Source organism: Carassius auratus, chromosome 11 (genome assembly GCF_003368295.1).
Source record: "Carassius auratus strain Wakin chromosome 11, ASM336829v1, whole genome shotgun sequence".
In the NCBI taxonomy this organism is placed as follows: domain Eukaryota; kingdom Metazoa; phylum Chordata; class Actinopteri; order Cypriniformes; family Cyprinidae; genus Carassius; species Carassius auratus.
In genome coordinates, this window is record NC_039253.1 from 2,439,444 (window position 1) to 2,463,078 (window position 23,635).

The following is a 23,635-nucleotide window of genomic DNA, read 5'->3' on the forward strand; positions in this document are numbered from 1 at the left end:
GTTTTAAAATGCCAGAATTATGAAGTGTCCCTCTCTAACATTTCATCTCATGTGTTTCTGTGCAGAAAACAGAAATGGGATGAAGATGACTTTGAGGGTGAGATGGAGGAAGATTATGATGATGATCTAGGTGATGAAGGGCTGCCGTCGGGCCGTGAGGCCGTCACCCCCGGCAGAGGCATCCTCCTCTTACCCCACCGTCATTTACACCCTCACTCCCAGCTGCTGAAGGCTCGGCCTGGCTCTGAGAGCGAAGCACGGCCGCTGACTCACTCCGCTCATTCATCCCACGGGCCGCTCCATGGACAGGACCATGCAGACTGGACCTATGAGGAGCAGTTCAGACAGGTCAGAAATGAGCTACAATTTCCCTCTGGAGCTGATTTCCAGGGGTGTTTTTATATTGCCTTATTAAATGAACCTGTGTTGTTTTATGTCAAATACCCAAGAGTTCTGGGTATTTGACATAACTCACCCTCATGTTATTCCAAACCTGTCCGAGTACCTTTCTTACGTTGTACACAAAGGAAGTGGGTAACCAGACAGTTGATGTCCAATTTTATGGAAAAAAAGCATGGAAGTCACCTGTCTGGTTACCAACATTCTTCAGAATATCTTCTTTTTGGTTCAACAGATGAAAGAAACCGTAACTGTAATAACATGAGGATGTGTAAAAGATGACACTATTTTCATTTCTGGCTAGACTATATCTTTAAATGTAACCAGTTAGTTAAATCAATCACAATATTATTTATTGATCATTATGCAATTTTTCATTTTTGTTTCTTTAAAGTGGGGCTGAAATGCTCGTTTTCACTCAATATCCTGTTAATCTTGAGTACCTATAGAGTAGTACTGCATCCTTCATAACTCCAAAAACTCTTTAGTTTTATTATATTCATAAGAGAAAGATAGTCTGTACCGATTTTTCCCTGAAAAACACGAGCGTCTGGAGGCGTGACGTGTGGGCGGAGCTAAAGAATCACGAGCGCGAGTAGGCTTTTGCGTTGAGAGCGTTTGGAAGCTGTGATATTACCGTGAGGGAAAAACCATCATCCCAAACAAACCATGGCTAACAGTCAGATTCAGCCGTTTATTTATGATCCAGAATCAGATCCAGATGCTGAAACTGAATGAGAGCAGCAGCAGCAACGACTCGCTCCGAGCGGGGCTCGAACCCGGGTCTCCGGCATGGGAGGGGACGCACTAACAAGGAGGCAAAAATATTTTAAGCAGTTTTACTCACCGCCTGCGGTTCCAACACACAATTGTGACCCTTTTTCGTTGGGATTGCATCATCCTTAAGAAATAAACGATACGCAAACCCGTCGTCAAACTGGGCCTTGTTTGTAAAACAAGCATCTTCGAAATGCAGGGAACAAACACAAACACTTGCACAACTCCGTTGATGCTCTTTAAAAATAAACTCCATCCACTGGTCCCTTAATGCTTTTTCTCTTTTGGTAATCTGTGCAGGGTTGTCTTGCCCTGGCAACCAAAAACACACTCCTTTTGTGACATTTGGCGACGCTCTCGCTCTGATCAGTGAATGTCTGTGCTCTCAGTGCTCTGCTATACGGGAGCGCGCGCTCTTCCGGCAGAAGTGCCTCAGGACCCATATAAGGAACTTCCGCTCCATCTAACGTCACACAGAGCCATACTCGAAAAAAACTTTCCGAAACTTGTGACAAACCGGAAGGAGTATTTTTGGAACAGAAATACTCCTTCAAACGTACAACTTAATTTTTGAAACTTTGTCCATGTTTAGCATGGGAATCCAACTCTTTAACAGTGTAAAAAACTCAGTATGCATGAAATAGCATTTCACCCCCCCTTTAAAAATCAACAAAAGCCATCTACAATAGTGGAACAGAAGTTGCATCTGACATTTCTCATATGTTTATTTACACGCTGCTCATGTATATGCACACAAAAATTGCATGATGTGAATAACCTACAAATTAAAAAAACAGGAACTCATTAGAGGGTGAAGCTGCAATGCCAGAATCATTATTGCTGTTGATATTGTTGTAATCATTAATAAAATCAATTATTACTAGTTTTTATTTATGCATTAGAAAATCACACTGGTTATTTCGGTGGCATGAAAAAAAATGGGAGTAAATTATATAAAGAAAGCCAGTAAGCTCACTTAAGCTCTCTATGTTGCAAAATGACTCTTATGTATTTTCTGGATTTGTTGTTTATAATGATGAGAGAATTGGTGAATTCTAATTCAGAAGTGCATGAGTGAGTGATGCATCTCCACGGTGATGCATCAGAACACTTCTGATTGGCCCTTGCATTTACAAGCTCAACAGAAACGTGCGTGATTGGTTTTAACGCTCAGCGCTGCAAAGTGAAATCTGATGCAACATGAACAAATCTCCTGTAAATGTAATGCTGCAATTGACACTTTTCATTCATGTAGATTTAGATCCTGCTAAACTGTGCAGGTGTTTTTTTTGGCCTACTATCTTGAATCTTGAAATGGCATTTTTGTTAACTTTGGTGGTGTTTTTTGCCCCAAGCATAAATTTTACACGGTCCTGGTAGACAAGGTAATTCTAACCTAAAACAGGTCCTGCTACAATGATGTTAGTCTGAAAAAAACCACAGACCAAATAAACACTCCTGGTTGCTTGCAGGTATGTAGAATAAATGTTGTGCAAAGAATATAACTTGTTGCTTCCACTAGTCCTAATGCAAATATTTATCTGCAGTGACAGCGTATTACTTTAATATAGCAGCGTTACGGTTTGATGGCCTTCTGAAGGGATTGTGCCTGGAGAAGTTTGTTGAAGCAAAACAGTCTTTCAAATAAATATTTGCAAGCAACGACAGCATGCAGAACTTGAGGAAATAACTTGGCTAATGGAATCGGGGCTGAAACTGCTGTGTTTTATGCTGAGAGGGAGATTTCGTGAAGTGGGTTGTGAAAGCAGAACTCATGAACTAAGCAAGAGGCATTGAGTTCATCTGACCAGCACTGCTCAAAAACACATCTAAATGCACACATTTTGTTGTTGTTTAATTACGTTGGTGCACAGCTAATTGCAAGCTACATGCATTAATTCCAAAATCGCTGTCCTACCAGTCTGTAGCTGTGATCCTGAACTTGTGAACACAGTAATTTTATTACTTCATGCATTTAGGTGTGTTCTTGCTATTTGTTAAACCTGAACCATATATCAAACACACACATTATCTGTCACACACCTATATATTAGCTGGGGTTGTATAGCTCGTAATGCTTGTTATGATGCAATGTGAGCTGAAATAAAGAACGGTTCAATGCATACTTACAGATGCATGTCTCAGAACATGAACTCAAACGCTGGATCACACAGAATCCCTATACATGCATATTTGTTGGTTTCTCAAAATGAATTTTGCACATTGTCAAACATCGCAATTTTAGATTCAGTCCTGCATTTTAATACGGTCGTCATTTTTGAAACGTATCCGTGTGTGTACATAATATAGCAGCAAGAAAAATGAAACTTTTATTCAAATTATGAATGGGTTTGTACAGAAAGAGAGCAAAAAACACGCTCCCTTTATAATCAATGAAGCTATCTACCTTTTCCTTAATTATGAGATGCACTGCCGGTTTGTGGAAATTCAGGTCAATTCATAAGTTTGCATTATAAATAATCCTTATCCATTATTTTGATTTGAATGGGCTGTACGTTTTCGTTCACATTCAGAAGTCAGAAGAACAACGTTATGTTTGGTATATTTACGTGACGCGATATAACAACAATATCTATAAAATAGCTCTTTTCAGCATTATTTTCTTCCTGATTATTTTCATGTTTCCTTTGAATTCTGCTGCAAGTAAATGAAAAAAGACCGCTCTCCCGATTTAATTCAAAATAAATTATTCCCTGGAGTGCGCTAAGAATCTTTCATCTCTCTTCCCAATTCCTCAGATCTCTTTCCAGGTTTGTTTTCACACGGATGCTGTAAAATTGAATTGTTACGAAATATAGACGCATGTTGCTATAATGATATTTAACTCGTCCGTAACATTGCTGTGGAAAGAAGGCAGCAAGGTATGTTCAAAATAATTAATTAAAGTTAAAGTTGCCCCTATTATGCCATTTCTACGTTTCCTAATATTGTTTTGGAAGTCTCCTATAATAGGATTACATGCATGCAAGGTCAAAAGATAATCACCTAATTTAATATCACCTAATTTTCCAGCGATTTACAAACGATTCGTTCAAAGCAGTTCAAAGGTTCAGTCTCTCTAAACCCCTCCTTTCTGTGAGCCTGCTCTGCTCTGATTGGTCAGATGGCCTAGTCTGTTGTGATTGGTCCTCGGCGTGCAACGGTGTCGTAAACCATACGCCCATTTCAATAGTTCTGTATTTTGAACGCTTGATAGAAAATACAAACATCTATAATTTATCATACTTTCATGTTGTGATACAGTGAAGCAGCTGGTCCAAATAAACAGGACACTGATCCGTCTTTCAACAGCAAGTGTTTTGTGAATCCCGGATTGAACTCCTGGAGATTAGAGAAGCAGATGTCAGTAGAGTTATGTGTTTGTGGGCGGGGTCAAGTTGTTCGCGTCCGGCCAACGTACAACATAGGCGTGCATTAAGTGGGATTCGAATTACTAACGACTTGTTTCAGCCGTACAGAGTTGAATCTTTATTTTGGGAGATGATAGCTTTATTTATCGTGCACTTTCAGCTTTACAACTTTGCAGATTGTTTACATTCACATGCACTGCATGAAAGGCTTTTACACTTTTAAATGTCCTTTAAACGATCGATTGTTGAAGTTTTAGTAAAATAATGTCACCTTACCGTATCACTTTTTTGAAAATGCTTATCACTGTGCAAACCTTTTGCTGATCGTTTACAGTTTCAATTGAAGTTACTCCAATAATTAGCAAATTTTCACAGGGCATAGGAAAAAGTGTATAGTTCATCTGCTGCAAATGTGTAAACCCCTGTTTTACTTTTGTCAACACGAGTCAGGAAGATCATTGGTGGCTGATTTATGGAACTGAAAGGCACCATGCAGTAACACTCTTGTGAATATTTTCCATCCTGCTTTCCCATTATGACTGCTTCATGAAGTGCTGTGACCGTCTGTACCCTTCCTGGTGAATTTTTAAACCTAGATTCTGATTACGGTGTGCTGAAGGTTATTATTTTTTAATAATCATGTTTGATTTGAACATTTTGTTCCCTGCTTTGGAGAACAAGGTCATGTGATGTGCGTATGCTGGGCATGTGATGTGCTGAGTGAAGCGTTTGCAGGTGTTTACAACTGTTGGTTAGCGGGTGACAGAAATGCTATCGGGGGCTTAAGCATTCAGTTCAAGCTTGATCTTCATATCAAGTTGTTGCCAGAAAACGTGAATATCGTGGGCAGTTATGCAATCAAGACGTGCAGCACTGTCTGTACGTTGAGATGTTGCACAATGATTGGGTGATACTCGAATGGTTGTATAAGGAATACTTTACCTCTGCTCCTGAGAACGTGAATATGAGATATGATACGCCCAGTTGCAACTATACACTAATGCTTTTAACCCATTGCATCTTAACACTAGTTTGTTTGGTGTAGTTTGTGGTGCCGTATGTGTGGAAAGGGTTAAGGGTCGTGGTTTATTTTGGGCAGGTGGGTGGGGGCAGTGAAGAATGTGCCTGAGGGAAAGTGATAATCTGGATCCTGGCAGAAAAAAAAAAAAAAAAACACCAACGTCTTTATCGGCTGTCACAGCTGGAACCTTTCCAAACTGAACTCTGGCACACTTTTAACAAATACAACCCGTGACTCATTTCTGTGGGTCGTCAAAAGTCTTCATTCACCCTTCCACAAATTTATAGTCTTCAAATCATAGCATGAAAAAATGAATCCGCCGTATTTTCTTGTTTTCCAATATAGATATCCTTAAATCAAGATGCATTTTCTTTTAATTGGAAAAAATGACATGCAAACAAATATCTGTCAAAAACTTTGAATTAGGTTTTTGATTTAAGAACTTTAGATAATTGCACCGGAAAATATACTAATTAAGAGCATTGTTAGTTTTTCATGTGTGTTTGAAACCGAGCTTTTCAAATCGTAAGCTGCTTTCAGTAAAATGTATTAAAAAGTAACGGCGATCAGCTGGAAGTTGTGTTGCTAATACACTTAGATTTCCTTTACTTAAAGTATTTTTTTTAAAATGTTTTACCTTAATAAAGTCTAAAAGAAAACCTGCAAGCCTCGAGTAACTCAGCACAGCTGCTCTCTTTCCTGAAACAGCTGGGACACGGCCAAAATACATGAAAAGCCACTGTGTCTGATTATGTTTGATACAGATATTAATTAATAGTGTTTTAAGGCATGCTGCCAAAGCCTCGAACACAACTATCTGCGCCTGCCATGAAGTGAATTGAATAAAGAAACAGATTCATTCACTGGTATCAAAAAAGACATGTCACAATCATTCACACAATGAGGATGGCTTCAGTTCTGTTGTCTGCTGCTGGCCAAGTTTGTGGTTTTAATTCATTGGATTTGTTCTGATTTGCCTTTTTGTTTTATAAACATCCCCTTGTAAGTAAGGTACAAGAAACGTCTGTTGCAGAAGATTTTTGTCCCTATGCAAATCATCCTTTTGGGGCTGGCAGGTGGTCAGCGTTTCATCAACAGCTCCTTCTGTTTGACTAAATCGGTTTCGGTGCAGAATTATATAGACCTCATATAGGAAGGTGTATCTTTAACAACTGTCTGGGTGGTTTTATGCAACTTCCTCTTCCTGATAACAGAACTAACAGTGCCAAACATTATTGAAAATAACTTTTTTTTTATGCTTTACAGAATTCAGCCTGAACTACAGTTAATGTTATGTGTGTGTGTGTATCCATCTATCTATTATATACATATATTTTATAAAGTAAAACAGTAAAAGTTTAATACAGCTTTTTATTTTTTTTAATATTTCTGTTCATTTATTTTTTGGTGTGTGTTTGTGTGTGTGTGAAACAATATTATTATAAAAAAAAATAAAAAATACAATTGCACATAATAATTACATAAATTAAAATGTACAATGTAAATAAAATAAAAAAACTTCATCTAACACATTCTATATTCTTTTTATCTATTCTGTGGACTTGTTTTTTTCTTTTTATTAATTATAAATAATAATATCTTGACTCTTTAATGCTAGCTCTCTCTAATGTTTGTATTCTATCTACTTTTTCATATTTTTATTTATTATTTAAAAAAATGCTTTGGACAAACTGGGGCTTATTTGCTGACTGGAACTTGGTTTCTTCTTCGGGTTTTATCCCGCTTTGGATAAAAGTGTCTGCTCTATGATTAAACTGATGTGTAAAATTAAACAGGACACATATAAAAATACATTTAAAGTTGTATTTATTTCTAAAGCTAGCTTCTGAGTGGATGACACATTTATTTGGAGCCGTTATTCATTTAAATGCTTGTGGTCGTGCATTTTATATTAATGTGGCGAGTTGCCTCAGTGCATGATAACCCTAAACAGTCTTCAGTTGATCAGATTTCACGGAGTGTGTCTCTGATTTTGTCATCTTCACTTACTATATCAATTTTAGCGCTGCATGGTGATAAAGAGCAAAGAAAGTGAAACCAGTTCAGCTCATGTTGTTCCAAACCTGTATGACCTTCCTTCCTTCTATTAACCAAATATGTTTTTGATAAATATCTGTGTTCAACAGAGAAAAGTCATACCGGTTTGGAATGACATAAAGCGAGTAAAGGATGATTCATTCATTCGTTTTAGATGAAACCTGCCGTTTAACCGTCAAACCACTGGAATGCACAACCTCAAATTTTTTGCATTAATTTAATTCATTATAATACTGCATTTGTTTAAGGTGCATAGGACTAGCTTTCCAGCTGGATTTGAACATTTACTTTTACCTCATTTCGTCATAAACCAAAAATATTATTATATAAGATATTATCATGACATTAAGTGTGAAGAGAAAATATTTCTAATTTTGCAGCTCTATAAAATGTTACACTTCTTCCTCTCGCACCGACTTCCTGTGAAAACGAGAAGTATCCTTTGATGTCCGCTGTAAACATGAACAGCAGGACAAATAGAGCCCAGATGGACAGTAAAGAAACCCAGCTCTTTAAAAATTCATCCCTCCCTCTACAATCAGTTGCCATTTAGTGCTTTTAACATTAAACATTGATAGTCGCAGTTTTGAGTCATTGTTTCCTCAATATAACATTTCACTCATTTTTAGAATTTACATGCACTCTTGCTAATTACTTATAATTATTATTTGAATGGCTGTTACATTCTCTTTAACTCTTGCCAGTTATGTTCATCATTGCTTGACTAGTTGCTAATTGCATTTGGTATTGTTGCATTGTTTTTATAGGGCTGCACGACAATGGTTAAATTGTTAAAATGGCTTATTTTGCTTAAACTTAATGCCATTTTAGTTAACTACAACTTAATAGCTTTTTTTTTTAATAGAATTATCTAATTACGTAGAATTAATAATCAGGAGAGTATCAACTCACATTGTTTGCAGCAAACAATCACATGAGTCAAAACAAACTTTTACACTTTTGTTTGAGCAGAATATCTCAATAGCAATCGCTAAACTGAAGTTTACATTTTAATGCAGAGAGTGTGTGCGCTTGTTGTTGCCTTGCCAGGCTTGGAAGATATAAGTTATGTAAACCACTGGGTAGAAAATGGATTGATTTATTAAATATTTCTGATTAGGGGATTTTTACACTGGAAACCGCAAAAATGAACGCTTGAGGATGCTTGTATATAATCGAGATGCCAAATTAGAACAAAATGTTCTTTGGATAAGTAGCCTGTGGGCAAATATGGCTAACAGGTTATGCTTAATGATACCATAAAACCAAATAATGATTAAAATATGATTTATCATGCAGCCCTGTGAATTCCAGGTCTGTATAAACAAATGAAGCTCTCACAGCTCGTGATGTTTAAACAAATCCGTGCCTGATTTGCCTAATTCTCAAATTAGATTTCACCACTGACCTATTATCAGTCAACCGCTTAATTATTCCTAAAAAGTCCCACTGCGGTGAATGAATGGTCTTGTTAATATACACGAGACATCATGTATTCCTGTTTGGTTTCAGACGGTCATCTCCCATCGGCTTTCTGCCATTTCTAACAGCTTTAATTGCACAGACGACTCACTCATGTCCAAGCTGGAAAACGAGCACTTGTGGACAGGAGTTGCTGTTATGTGGAGTAGTTCATAGCTGGATGTTGTCCAGACATTGCTGCTGCTTCAGAGCTGATGTCAGGCCTGGGCTTCTAGACATTGGAATGTAAACAAAGATGGACGAAAAGCTTAGGCTAGCACTTTTCCATTGCAACAGCCCGGTCTCTTCAGGGTCATTCTATTAGGGTACATTTGACATCAGGAAAAAGGTGTATGAACCGTTAAACAACTATTGGTTTCAGTCTATTTTATCAGCGCAAGTCATCTGCTAGGTGCCAAGTTTAATTATTCAACACCAATTTGATATTAGAAAGCAAAACATGTTTTCCTTGTTAGTGAGTTATGTTACAAAATGTGTGGGTGGACAGGATGATTGATTTCAATGGCAGGCATTTCTGGAAATCCAAATGTTGTTTTAAAAAAAAAGACATCATATGAGGCTGGTCACATGAATTTGTGATTGATATCTATATATAAACATTAAAAATGTATTTTTTGTGTCCGGGTGTTCAAGGAGCAGTGTGTCTGCCGCAGTCCAGCGTTTGTTAACGTGAATGAAATGAAAGCACATTGTTTCGAGGGAAAAATGAACATGGATTGACACAGAAATGCAGTCATTTCACAATAAATGTATATTAATTAAAGCTGTTTCACAGTCAACACATGGGTTTTTGGCTAGGTTTAAAACAAGAAAAACAGCAATTTTAGATAAACAAGGAAAAAAACATATATATTCACTTTTATGGAGACAGAAAAACAAAGTTCATTAAGAACTTTGGTGTTTTAATTTTAAATATTTTAACAAGAAAAGTAGGCTAATTATCGTGTTTAAATGTTTTTTTTAAAAACGTCATAAACCGATAAACCGGCATAATTTACCCAGCACTAATACGATGGCATTTTAGTGCCACGTTGAAAAACAAAATCTAAGATTACGAGATTAAAGTCATAATATTTTGAGAATTAGTCAAAATGTTTTGAGGATACATTTTCACATATTTGGAATTCTCACAAAGAAAACAGTTTAATTAACTGTTTCACATAAATACAGCGGTCTGATCATTAAAGAGCTTGAAAAACATTATTGTAAGACACACAATTTGTGTTTCGCTATAAAACTGATTTTGAAAGCGGAGACATTAAAAGTAGGTCTATCAAAAGCACAAATCTTATTGCTGTTGGGTGGCTGGCGCACTACAAATAACAAATGCAATGGAAGATATTAAATATTATTTCCAAGCCTACTGTCTCCGCGAGTATGATGCATGGTATGATTTCTGCTAATAATCCCACATATATTTGAAGTGTATTAAAAAAAGCGTTAAATGAGACCGCTACAGCCCCCTCCGACGAAATGTTGATGTGAGCTAATTAAGATTTTATGATAAAAAGTTGTTCCTGTTTAGTCTGTTGATAAATATCATATTCTTTATATTAAGATGTTTGGACTTTATTCTCGAAATATTACGACTTTAATCTCGTAATCTTAGATTTATTTATTTGTTTTCAACATGGCACTAAAACTCCGTCGTAGTAAATAAATGTAGTACAGAAAAAGTTTTGTTCATTATTTCGAACAGACTTTGCAAAAATTAATACTTAAGGGACGTAAAGTCAATTTCTAGCAAACCGAAATATGTGAGAGATTATAGTATAGTATTCTCTAAAGATAAAATAGGATATTTCAGAAGAAAAATATAATTATCATCAATAAACTTGAAATGTACCCTGAAGTGTGGAACGACCCTGTAACTTTTTCTCAATCATCGTGGAGTATTTTTTTCTCTTCCCTTTAATGTACTTTCTTTTTTTTCTTTTTTTTGGGTGTCGAGTTGGGTTTTTTTTGTTTGTACCCGTGTTTTGAGTTGGTTCTTAATTTAGAAGAATGTGTACATTTATTTATGAATCATGTTTTCTGTGTGAAACCATTCACCCACGCAGGTTTTACACGCTAGTGTTTGCACACGTGCAGTTTGTGAATGAGACCCAAAGAAAGAGTCGGTGGACAGATCTGTGATGAGAAGTCAAGTTTGTCAACTTTACATTGTTGAAGATGAACAGGAAGCAGTGTTATTTTAGTATCATTGAGAAACTCTTTTATATATATATTTGTGTTGATTTTAGATATGTTAATATAGTTTTTATTCATTTTTATTTCAGTTATTAGTACATCAAGTTAAACAATAGGAAAATGAGAAGTGCTACCTTGGAAACTAGGTAAGACTAGGTTAAAATAGGTTTAGGATTATTTTATGTAACATTTTTTATGGGATTTTGTGGTTTTCGGTTTGGTTATATAACCCTGACAGGAAGTGAGCAGAGTTCAGCATGCAAAAAATGACTGGAGTGGTTCCAATAACAAATGTATCCTGCTACCAAGCTGATAGTTTCTCCCTTTCTGCTCGCTTTATTTCGGTCAGAGCAAGAACCTCAAATTTTAAGTTTATGGTATCATCTGTATTGCTTTGTGCAATTTTTTTTGCTGTTTCTATGACTTTAGACCGCTTAAATCATGACTCATAGATTCAATAAATTGCTTTTTTGTGGCGTATTAAACAATTAAGGTTATGGTTTGTAAATGTGGTTTCTGTTATCATTAAGATCTTTCACATGTTGATACTAATGCCAGAACAAATGCCTTTACGTAAAACCATAGATCCAGTTACATTTTTATTCATTTTTCCTTGCATGTTAGTCTCGATTTTTCATTCATTTAATTTTTTTAGGCAATTTTATTGGGGGGAAAAAAGCATAGGTCTATAGTGCTGCTTGCCTTTCTTAATTTGTTTCTTAATTAAAAAAAATAATAATATATATATATATATATATATATATATATATATATATATATATATATATATATATATATATATATATATATATATATATATATATATATATATATATATATATATTTATTTATTTTATTTCATTTTTTTTTTATATTCCATTGATTTATTAAGCATATTCATCTGCAAAATTTATCCTCTGATTGTTTATCCTGAAAATAATTTTCTTTTGCCAATTTGCATTGTCTTGCACTTTCATTTCACTTTGACTTTTGCCGGATATCAAGAGTTTAAATCCCCCATTCAGAGCTTTCTCATAAATGGGGAATATATACAGGTGCATCTCAATACATTTGAATGTTGTGGAAAAGTTAATTGATTTGAGTAATTCAACTCAAATTGTGAAACTCGTGTATTAAATAAATTCAGTGCACACAAACTGAAGTAGTTTAAGTCTTTGGATCTTTTAATTGTGATGGCTTTGGCTCACATTTAACAAAAACCCACCAATCTCATCAAATTAGAATATGGTGACATGCAAATCAGCTAATCAACTCAAGACACCTGCAAAGGTTTCCTGAGCCTTCAAAATGGTCTCTCAGTTTGGTTCATTAGGCTACACAATCATGGGGAAGACTGCTGATCTGACAGTTGTCCAGAAGACAATCATTGACACCCTTCACAGGGAGGGTGAGCCACAAACATTCATTGCCAAAGAAGCTGGCTGTTTCACAGAGTGCTGTATCGAAGCATGTAAACATAAAGTTGAGTGGAAGGAAAGAGTGTGGAAGAAAAAGATGCACAAGCAACCGAGAGAACCACAACATTATGAGGATTGTCAAGCAAAATCAATTCAATAATATGAGTGAACTTCACAAGGTATGGACTGAGGCTGGGGTCAAGGCATCAAGAGCCACCACACACAGACGTGTCAAGAAATTTGCTGAACCTCAGACAACGTCAGAGGCGTCTCACCTGGGCTAAGGAGAAGAAGAATGAGATGAGATTCAGATGAGAGCAAGATTTGTATTTCATTTGGAAACCAAGGTCCTAGAGTCTGGAGGAAGGGTGGAGAAGCTCATAGCCCAAGTTCATTGAAGTCCAGTGTTAAGTTTCCACAGTATGTGATGATTTGGCGTTCAATGTGATCTGCTGGTGTTGGTCCATTGTGTTTTTTAAAAAAAAAGTCACTGCACCCGTTTACTAAGAAATTTTGGAGCACTTCATGCTTCTTTTTGCTGACCATCTTTTTGAAGATGCTGGTTTCATTTTCCAGCAGGATTTGGCACCTGCCCACACTGCCAAAAAGACCAAAGGTTGGTTAAATGACCATGGTGTTGGTGTGCTTGACTGGCCACCAAACTCACCAAACCTGAACCCCAGAGAGAATCGATGGGGTATTGTCAAGAGGAAGATGAGAAACAAGAGACCAAACAATGCAGATGAGCTGAAGGCCACTGTCAAAGAAACCTGGGCTTTCAGACCACCTCAGCAGTGCCACAAACTGATCACCTCCATGCCACGCTGAAGTGAGGCAGTAATTAAAGCAAAAGGAGCCTCCTAGCAAGTATTGAGTACATGTACAGTAAATTAACATACTTTACAGAAGGCCATTTATTGGTTTTATGAAGTATTCTAATTTGTTGAGATAGTGAATTGGTGGGTTTTTGTTAAATGTGAGCCAAAATCACACAATTAAACCAAAAGATTTAAACTACTTTAGTCTGTGTGCATTGAATTTAATACACAAGTTTCAGAATTTGAGTTGAATTACTGAAATAAATAATCATGATTAGGTTAATTATCATGTAGGTTTCTCACACTATTCAGTGTATTTCGAAACTTTGGACTGACTCACAGCCCACACAGATTTCAGTACTGGTTAAATTAATAAATAATTTGAATAATTTATCGTTTCGGGTTTCTGGAATCAATTTCTCATTCCCCGCAGGTGTTTCTGGTGAGGCGCTCTTTAACTAGGGACGTTGTGACCCTGTAGTTTCTCTCAGTGTTACAGAAACCACATTCTCCTTTGCCCTCAATGCAAACCCACCATTCAAATGTAGTCAGATCGAGGCGCCTCTATGAGATCGATACTGTTCTTGTATGTGCTTTCATAGTTACTCTTCCCCTATTTGGGCCCCGCTCGTTTCCGGCCCTTCCCCCGTATTGTGGTTTTGTCTGCCTCTTGAGGTGATTGGCAGGTGTGAAATAGCACAACAGCTCACGTGTCAGCGAAACAATGTCAGACCTTCTCAGTGTCGATCCAAAGTATCCAATTCAGCATTCATTCACTCGCTCGCTTCTGAGATGTAAAATTGACCTACAAAAGCATTACACACCTTTATTTTTTCGTCACTTGTAGCTAGGGCTGCATGATAATGGTTAAACTCATGATCATTTTACTCAGAACATTTTAAAAACCACAAATCGAGAAAACAAACTCGCATGTTTGCTCGCAGCAAACCACACAAAGAAAACACTGACTGTATTACACTTTTATTTGAGCAGAAGATCTCAATAGCGACAGCTAAAACTCTAACTTACATGTTTGTCTCATCAGTGCTTTTTCCATAATGCAGTAAGCCTCTGGGACAGAATATGTATCAATTTATGAAAAAGCTCTGATTGTGGGATTTTACCTCTTGACCTGGCAACCCTAACCATGAACACTTGTGAAGTCTTGTTGTAACCAATGCAATATAATTCAAATGGCAAATTAAAATAACCTCTAGAATAAATAAAAAGCCTTTATCCTGCAGCCCTACTAGTAACCCGATTCCTATGCATGTTACGTGTGTGTGTGTGTGTGTGTGTGTTGTTATTATTATTTCTGTGCCCTTTTCTTGGGAAACTCATCAACATTCCTCGATTCAAATGGGGATGCAAATGCTTGCTTATATTCTTCCGTATAGGTTGTTTATCATGCTTGTTTTTGTCTTGCTTGTGATGTCAGTCAGTACTTCTCACTAAATTTACCAGCTATTTATTTACCACCAAATATTTGACGCCACATTTAAGGCCTAAAATCGGCTGAAGTTAAACATTCACATCCAACCGACTCTTAACTGGGACATATCTCCACCCTGTGTTTGAGGTGCCTCCACCCGCTTTAAACAGATAATCAGATGTGTTTCTAAACTATGAGGGAGGGGGCTTAGGGTGTATCAGCATATTTTAGGTTAAAAGTATCTATAGCTTTATCCATGGTTGAAAACTAAAGGCCCTTTAAGGAGGACATCTGAGATGATTGGACCCTCTTTACCAGATTATATATATATAAAATGCTTGACTTAGGGCCATATGATGATTTCCGCCTCTCTGTTTAATAAGCATTATCATCTGAATATTTGACACTTGTTATTTATCCAGAATACATTCAATTTTTAATTGGCATTTGTGTTATCTTGTATCTGTAACAATACATCACAAGCTTTGTGGTTGCCAGATTTGAAGAGTTAAAATCCCCCAACCTGAGCTTTTTTCATAAATCGATAGATATTCTGCCCAGTGGTTTACTTATTGTTCCAAACCTGGCAACCGTGCACACACCTGCTCGATACAGGTGAAATTAAAATGAAAGTGCAATAAATCCAGTTTGTTTGCGTTCATGTGGTCGTTTCCTGCAATGATATCTCATTTTATAACTGTATGCATTATATTGCACTTTCTTTAATTTTTCACTGGTAAAAAGGGATACTGATGGAAAAATTATGGATAAAAAGAAATGGGTGTGGGAGCTGAGTACCCTACAGAGGACCGAGAAGAGGCAGGTCATTTGAGAGATTTATAGTGTGGCACGCCTTTAAAACACATACATCCTGTAATTAACCCTCCGCTGGCCTGTTCTCCCTCAGACCCTCCCCCTGAGTAAGAACTGTCGGCTGCTAATGAGAGATCAGAAACACTGGACGAAAGCAAGAAGGAAGAGAAAGAAAGAGCAATTTAACCCGTTGCTCAGCTACCAGCACTGTTCTTTTCTGGCTGTGCGTGATTAAATAGCCTGATCTTTTTGGCAGATGAGTCTTCTGTTAACGTTAAGATCCTTCAGCCTTTCGCACGTTTCATAATCATCATAAAACTAATAGTTCTGGACTTCTGGAACACTGAGGGTTGGCTTGCTGAATACTGGCTGCATATTGCATGCTTTTTCACTATGCAATGAAAACAAAGTATAGTGTGCTGTACTGTTATCACTTGGCCTCACTGCGTTTGTCAAATCATCTCATCTCATTGCATGTTTAATTAGACAATTATCTTTTTAGTTGGCCGGCATTTTATGGACTTTTTTTTTTTTTTTTAATTAAATTTAAATAATTCTAACATAATTTCATATATATAATATCATATATATATGTGTGTGTGTATATATATATATATATATATATATATATATATATATATATATATATATATATATATATATATATATATATATATATATATGTATATATATATATGTATATGTATATGTGTGTATATATATATATACGTATATATGTATATATGTATATATATATATTATAATATACGCACACACAATTAAAATAAACATTTTAAATATTATGTAATGCAAAATTTAATTCAGCAATTTATCCTTTTTATTGGCTTCCATTTTTTGGATTTTATTTTTGAAAATGATAATTAATAATGATAAGATTTATTTATTATTTACATAAAACGTTTCATATGTAAATTGATTGATTGTATAGAACTAATAATTTATCGATGTAATATATAATAACGTAATATTATGATTTATATATATATATATTATTTTTTTAATTTAATTTTTTTATAAAATTACGATTTTTAATTGCACAAATAAAATTTCACTCAATAATGCACAAATAAATAAATAAATAAATAATAAAACCTTATTTTTCATATCAGGAACAACATCTGCTAAGGAAAGAATTACTTAAATTTTTTCTTGCTAAATAGTGTTTTTATACGTGTCATTTATTTAGTTATTTATTAGTTTATTGATTAGCAATAATGTAGTCCATATAATGCAGCTCCTGATCAGGACATCAAGAGTGATGAGAACGCAGTTTTGTGCCCTGCTCTTTTTAACCCTTTTTGTCTGTCTGTGTTTTTCATATGCAGCTCTATGAACTAGACGGCGACCCGAAGAGGAAGGAGTTCCTGGATAATCTGTTCAGCTTTATGCAGAAGAGAGGTATTTATAAAGAAATCCAGACATATAGAGAACTTTATGACCCTAACCTTTCCAGACTCTGCCACAAACACACTCACATCAACACCCAGCTCATCTTTCACATCTCCCTGGTGATGTTTATGTGTATTTATATCGGAGCGCTGCAGTTTTCTCTCTTCATATCATGCTGAAGCAGGGCTGTGGCTCCCACAAGCACATGTGTGTTTATAAACCTGGGAGTGCGAACACATGTCCATGTCATGATCCGGCCTTGAGACCGAAGCATGTGTTCCTGTTAAACCTGCTGCCTGGCTGTGGAAAATGTCCTCCAACACCTGCTAAAGAGGGACATTTTATTAGCTATGTTGATTTATAGCACAAATGCATTTGTACAACAATCTGCTGCCTAAAGAGAAAAGCAACTCTGAAATGAAAGGAAATGATACAAAAAAGTTTAATTATTAAAAAAATATTTTATCAAATATTTATATATATATATACACACACACATGCATAACTTTTTAAAATATAATTTTATATATAATTTAAAAAAGTTAAATTTTATATTATTATTATTTTATTGTTGAATGCATTCTGGATAAAAAAATAAAATAATTTATGAGTCATTCATTTATTCGATTAATTCAAAACGTGGATTTATTCAGAAACTAAATTAAACTGTATTGCTTGGAGACATGTAATAACTGACTGTTCACAAAGCAATAATAATTTGCAATAATATTTCACAAAAAACGTTTTGGGATCAAATAAATGCAGCTTTGCTGAGCAGAAGATGCTTCATTAAATACTTCATCCCAAAGATCCCAAACTTTTGAACGGCACTGTATGTATGTATACATATTCATAGAAAATACAATTATTATTAGGTGTAATTTAATATAGAATAAAATAACTACTTTATTACTAATATTTTGTGTATTTCTAGCACAGATGCATGTGTGCGACAGTCTGCTGCGTAGAGAAAAGCAGAAACTCACTACTTTGATTTGTAGCGGATCCACTCGAACTGTGAAGACGCTCAACGCAGCTGTTTGTTTTTGTGCAGGGACGCCAGTGAACAGGATTCCCATCATGGCCAAGCAGGTGCTGGACCTCTACATGCTGTACCAGCTGGTGACAGAGAAGGGGGGGCTGGTGGAGGTCATTAATAAAAAGTTGTGGAGAGAGATCACGAAGGGCCTGAACTTGCCGACCTCCATCACCAGCGCTGCCTTCACTCTCAGAACACAGTATGTACTCACGACACCTTCACAGACAGGAGAAGCTATCTTTACTGTATTCTACTCACAGTAAAAATTCATTTTGAAAATATTTTCTAGTGTTTCCTGAAGTGCACTCGGATGCTTAGTGTTTTTACCAAAACTGCATGAATTAGAGATAAATGCTTATTTTCTACCCTGAATTAAAAAAGTTTCACTGTGTTTCAGATGAACTGATAGTGAAGTGTTGATCATGGCATTAGATTTAGAGCTACTCCGCAGGTGTTTCCATGTTTAATCAGTGAAAGCGTTTCTAAGGCGTTAGTTAGATGTCTTTGCCCATATTAGGGATTTCCTGGCGCATCATAAGTGCTATTTACTTCTGTGATGCACATTTTTAATTCACAGTGAATGCATAAGGCTCATATTTGATATGAAAGGCATTTAGTCTATTTTGGGTTTTGCGCACCTTCTGACAAAAATTAAGAAATTGCTGTCACAGATTTGTAGCATAATAGTATAATATTTTATAATAAAACCTTGTGATGTATAATTAAAGGGTCTCTGTTCACAGGTTACCTTTTTTTTGCTAAAATTATGTTCATTCTTAAATACTTATTTTTTTGTAATAAGAGCGTAATATTCAATATTTCTTATTTTGTAATTTGTAGTTTCATTTAGAAATTTATAATAATAACATTCAGAATAATTATCATTAGTCATAATAATATCCAACCATAACATTTTGGTCACAATCATGCGGCTCTACAAACAAGCACAATAAATGTGATGTTCTTTATGCACCTTTATGCATTTTTTTTAATTGCATTTTAATTAGAAATCACGCAATTAGATATTTTCCCAAACTTTTGCAGCAGAAGTTTTGGCGGAAATGACAAAAATATCTAATCACAGATAGACTCGTATTGTGTTTGAATTGACTGCTCCAATGATTTAATCGTTTTCTATATCTAAAATAATCACTATAAATAACCAGTGGTTGTCACACAGCTAACAGTTGATGGGTTTTGTCACTGGCTTGATTCAGGAAGGCATAAACAGCAGTTTAAACCACTTTACTGAGACACAGTATGTCTGTGCATGAGCCCTTAGATATTACTGATCACATGAAATGCAGTCTCAAATTTTTTTAGATTTCATTTCAAAGTTTTTTGCATCAAAAGTTAGGTTTTCTTATGCAATCAATGGCTAGACGTTTAAGTTTAATTCCTCACCCCTCTGCAGGTATATGAAGTATCTGTATCCTTACGAATGTGAGAAGAGGGGTCTCAGCAACCCCAACGAGCTGCAGGCGGCCATCGACAGTAACCGGCGAGAGGGACGCAGACACAGCTTTGGCAGCTCGCTCTTCGCCTACTCGCCCAACGGGACACCCACAATGCTCTCCTCTCCCAAACTCTCCATGCCACCCATGGGCATCGCCCTGCCCAGCAACGGAGCCTCGGCCTCATCCTTACAGAGAATTAAGAAAGGTAAAACCTCAATGCAGTGGGTCATGGGAAGTAACTGATTACATCCAATCCAGATTACATAATCATGTACCAAAAATAGAGTACTTGTAATTAGATTCGATTACATTCTAAAATGCTCATAATCAGATTACAGTTACTTTTTGAATGGATTGGGCTACTAATTGTTCCAAATACTTTTCTCTTTAAAATGTATCTTTTTTTTTTTTATTCTACTTTGTGTCGTACGATTTAGATACATGGAATAGCCGTGTAAATGCAGATTTGTGATCTGTGCTTATTAATTTGTGGACAAATGCACCAGTTAGACCAAGTATGAGACAAATAATTATGCAGGTTATTAAACACTTTTCATGTTTAATTTTTTTTTTTTTGTCAGCCAAACCCTTGAATGAATTATTTATTTAAAGAACACTTAGATTTTAAGGTCACATATTAGTAAATTGTTTGCATGTTCACAGTTCTCTGATGTCAGATATCGGTAACATTGGCATGCAAGTTTATTTTTTATTTTTTTTGCATTTTTTTTTTTTATAAATCATATTAGCATTTCATGAACCTTAAGCAGTTCTTTCGTCAACCCTACTTTGGGGAAGCCCTTGTACTGTAAAGTTTAATGCATTTCTTGTTGTTGATAGCAAAGAATGGAATCTATTTTCTTTTTTAATATTATAAAAATGGTACACAATATTCTAAAAGTGATCTAAAATCAGAATGCATAATCTTAAATAGATTACATTATGGATCATGTCATCAGTCCTTCTCCTTGATGACTTCTGGTTTGCTTGACTTCAGCGGTGTTTGGTCGTTCTCTGTTGTAGAGGATGACGGCGTTCAGGCCCGTCTGCCGGTGTCTCTGGCCACTCATTCAGTAGCTGCGGCTCAGGCTGCAGCTGCGCAGGCGGCCACCATCGCACAGGTAGCTGCGCTGGAGCAGCTGCGGGACAAGCTGGAGTCCGGCGAGCCCCCGGAGAAGAAGATTGCACTACCACTGGAGGACCACCAGCGGCTACTGCAGAGAGCCCTTCAGCACAACCTGCTGGCCATGACGGCACAGATCCCCATGAACATCCGCATCAACAACCAAGGTACTGTCACTTTAACACTCTGGCCTGCTGATGGAACAAATATAGCCATAGTAGGGATAGAGTCACATTTTAAAACCAACTAGAACAGCATTTTTCACTGGTGATGCTATCGTCACCCGGTGGAGACGCTGGAAGCTATTTTTTTGAAAGGATGGCATTTGTTTAAGATGAGTTTATGAGCAAGATTCACAATGAGATGAGCTGAAACATTGTAACACGGTTTGCAACATTCTAACACGGTGTTACACTGGATACATCAAAGTAAACATTCAAAATCTGTAAAATAATAACGGAATGTTTGATATAATCTTTATCCGCCAAAAGCGAAACAAAACAGTGCTACAAATCTAATCTGTGCCACACAGAGCATTCATCCACTTGGTTTAAAGCTCAAACAGCAGCGCAGCAGTCTTAAGCGCAAAACATACTTGATTTAAACTAGTTTAAAGCCAGATGAAACCGAACCGGACAAACGAGAGAATCACTGTTTGTCATGCGCTGACCATAAAGAGTAATGTAAAACCACAATCAACTTTTCAAATCGATTTCAAGTGCATCTCAATCATTGTTTGGGCTACAACCACAGTAGGTTGCTTGCCTGAAGATATTTTAGTAAATAAATATACCAAGTTTCTAAAGAGACACAGTTACTTTATATGATAAACAGATTTGACGTTTTGTTCATTGACATTGTCAAATGAAGCTCAACTGTATCTTTTACCATCTCTTTATGAAAGTTTAGGGGGATTTACAATTTACAAAGTCAGGTTTCATTAAAAATATATTCATCTGTGTTTTGAATATGAAAGTCTTTAGGGTTAGGATTTAAATTTTTAGTTTTGGGTGAAATTTCTCTTTGAAATTTTAGGCAGGTTCATCTGACTCCACACTCTTAGCCTACACAGAGTTGCCTCGATTTACATTTTTACTGTGGTTTTATTCTTTCCCATAAACACCGACCTGAGAAAAAACACCTTTTTAAAAAATTTGTGATGTTTCAGGGAAACCTGTGTGTGGAATATCCAACCTTTGGTTCCTGAGGTCATGAAATGAACTCAGTGTGTTTTCTAGTACAGCACTGCAAAGCCCCTCTTACATCATCTTTCACTGGTACCTTCTGTTTAGCAGGAAAGGGTGTGAAAATATTACCACAGCCAGACTTAATTACCGGCATGTGCTCTATACAGATCAGTAGTTGTTAGGTGGAGATGTCAGCAGTCTTCTGAGGCGTGAGTCATTGAGCCCACAGTACTACTCTAGTACTGTTCTTATTAAAACACTCGTTCTAATGAATGAGGAATCAGGGTGTTTAGAAGTGCTCTGATTAGATCTTATCAGAACTGTAGTTGCATTGATGCGATGTACTTTAAAGTACGCTGGCACGAGGGATCTGACTCATTAGGAGACTGGAGGTGTCGACCGCAATGACAGAAAGCCAAGGCGAATAGTTTTGCTGTGTGGAAACCCCAGCCTCGACACAGCATGACTTCCTTTTCTTGGTCAGCGTTGTTAAGTACTAGAGGTTTCGGCTTGTGTATTTTATCGGTAGATGAATAAGAGACCGAACAAGTTCCCCCTGCTGCAGCATGTGAACTCTTTTCATGGTTTTTAACTATTGAAATGGCTAAGACAGCGCCCCCTGCTGGAAGGTTTCTGTTTGATTGCACACAGGGGAGTTACTAGTAGAGTTGTGAGCACTATTATTAATAATTCTCACACTTTGGGAGTGACTTTTTTAATGAATGGATCACTGACTCAAAAGATTTGTTCAGTAACAAAACACTAATGTTATGTTTTATTTATTTTTATTTTACATTATTCTTCAAACCCTCAAGTGCTTCATACAGTTCAAATTGTGTCAAAGCAGCTTTACAGAGATTAATAGGAAGAGCAGGATCAATGATGGAGACTCCGTTGTGAAGACAGACAGTAAAACAGCTCTGTAAGACATTAGTGTCATTATTTAGCTCAAGTCAGTTCAGAATCGAGTCTGAATTGTGATCATCGTGATCACAGAGAATAATCGTCTGTATTTGCCTGCTGCTGCGTATTTATCCTGAAAACAGTTCATTTTATTTGGCATTTGCATCGTCTTGTATTGGTAACAAGCTTTCATGGCTGCAGTTGCCAGATTTCAAGAGTTTAAATCCCCCAATCAAAGCTTTTTTTCATAAATCAGTACATTTTGTATCTAGTGGTTTATTTAGTGTATTTTTTCACAAAATTGGTGTAGTTTTTTTCACACAGAGATGATAGTATCATTTTCAACATCTTGCACTTTGAAACCTCTTGTTCAGGCATTTTCAGCTGTCGGCATTTAAATAAATGTTTTTAGTAAACACAAATGATGTTGTGTAAACTAACTACTTAATCTCCCAACCTGGCAACCATGAGTACATGCTCTCTCTTCATTATGGAAAAACATTAATGCTCTGAAAACAAGGACAAATATTTAAATGGGAGTTTAGCGATCTCTACTGAAATAAAAGCGTAACACAGCCATACTATTTTCTGAATGCAAACATGCAAGTTTGTGTTTTACTCTTGATTTTTGCTTATGTGAAATGCAATAATTCTGATGAAATGTAAAAAAAAAGAAAGTAAAATTACAAAAAATTTAGCTAAATAATTATGATTAGCCGTTATCGTACAGCCCCATT

At 36.2% G+C, this 23,635-nt stretch overlaps 1 protein-coding gene across 2 annotated transcripts in view; it reads left to right on the forward strand.

Annotated features, from left to right (window-relative positions):
- Positions 1-23,635, forward strand: part of LOC113110735 (AT-rich interactive domain-containing protein 3A-like) — a 41,346-nt gene that overhangs the window by 14,761 nt on the left and 2,950 nt on the right. For both annotated transcript variants that reach the window (XM_026274887.1, XM_026274888.1), the window contains exons 3-7: positions 66-348; positions 17,126-17,198; positions 18,244-18,427; positions 19,643-19,890; positions 20,709-20,975. In XM_026274887.1, the coding sequence (XP_026130672.1) occupies positions 66-348; positions 17,126-17,198; positions 18,244-18,427; positions 19,643-19,890; positions 20,709-20,975 (1,055 nt within the window). The remainder of the gene's footprint in view (positions 1-65; positions 349-17,125; positions 17,199-18,243; positions 18,428-19,642; positions 19,891-20,708; positions 20,976-23,635) is intronic.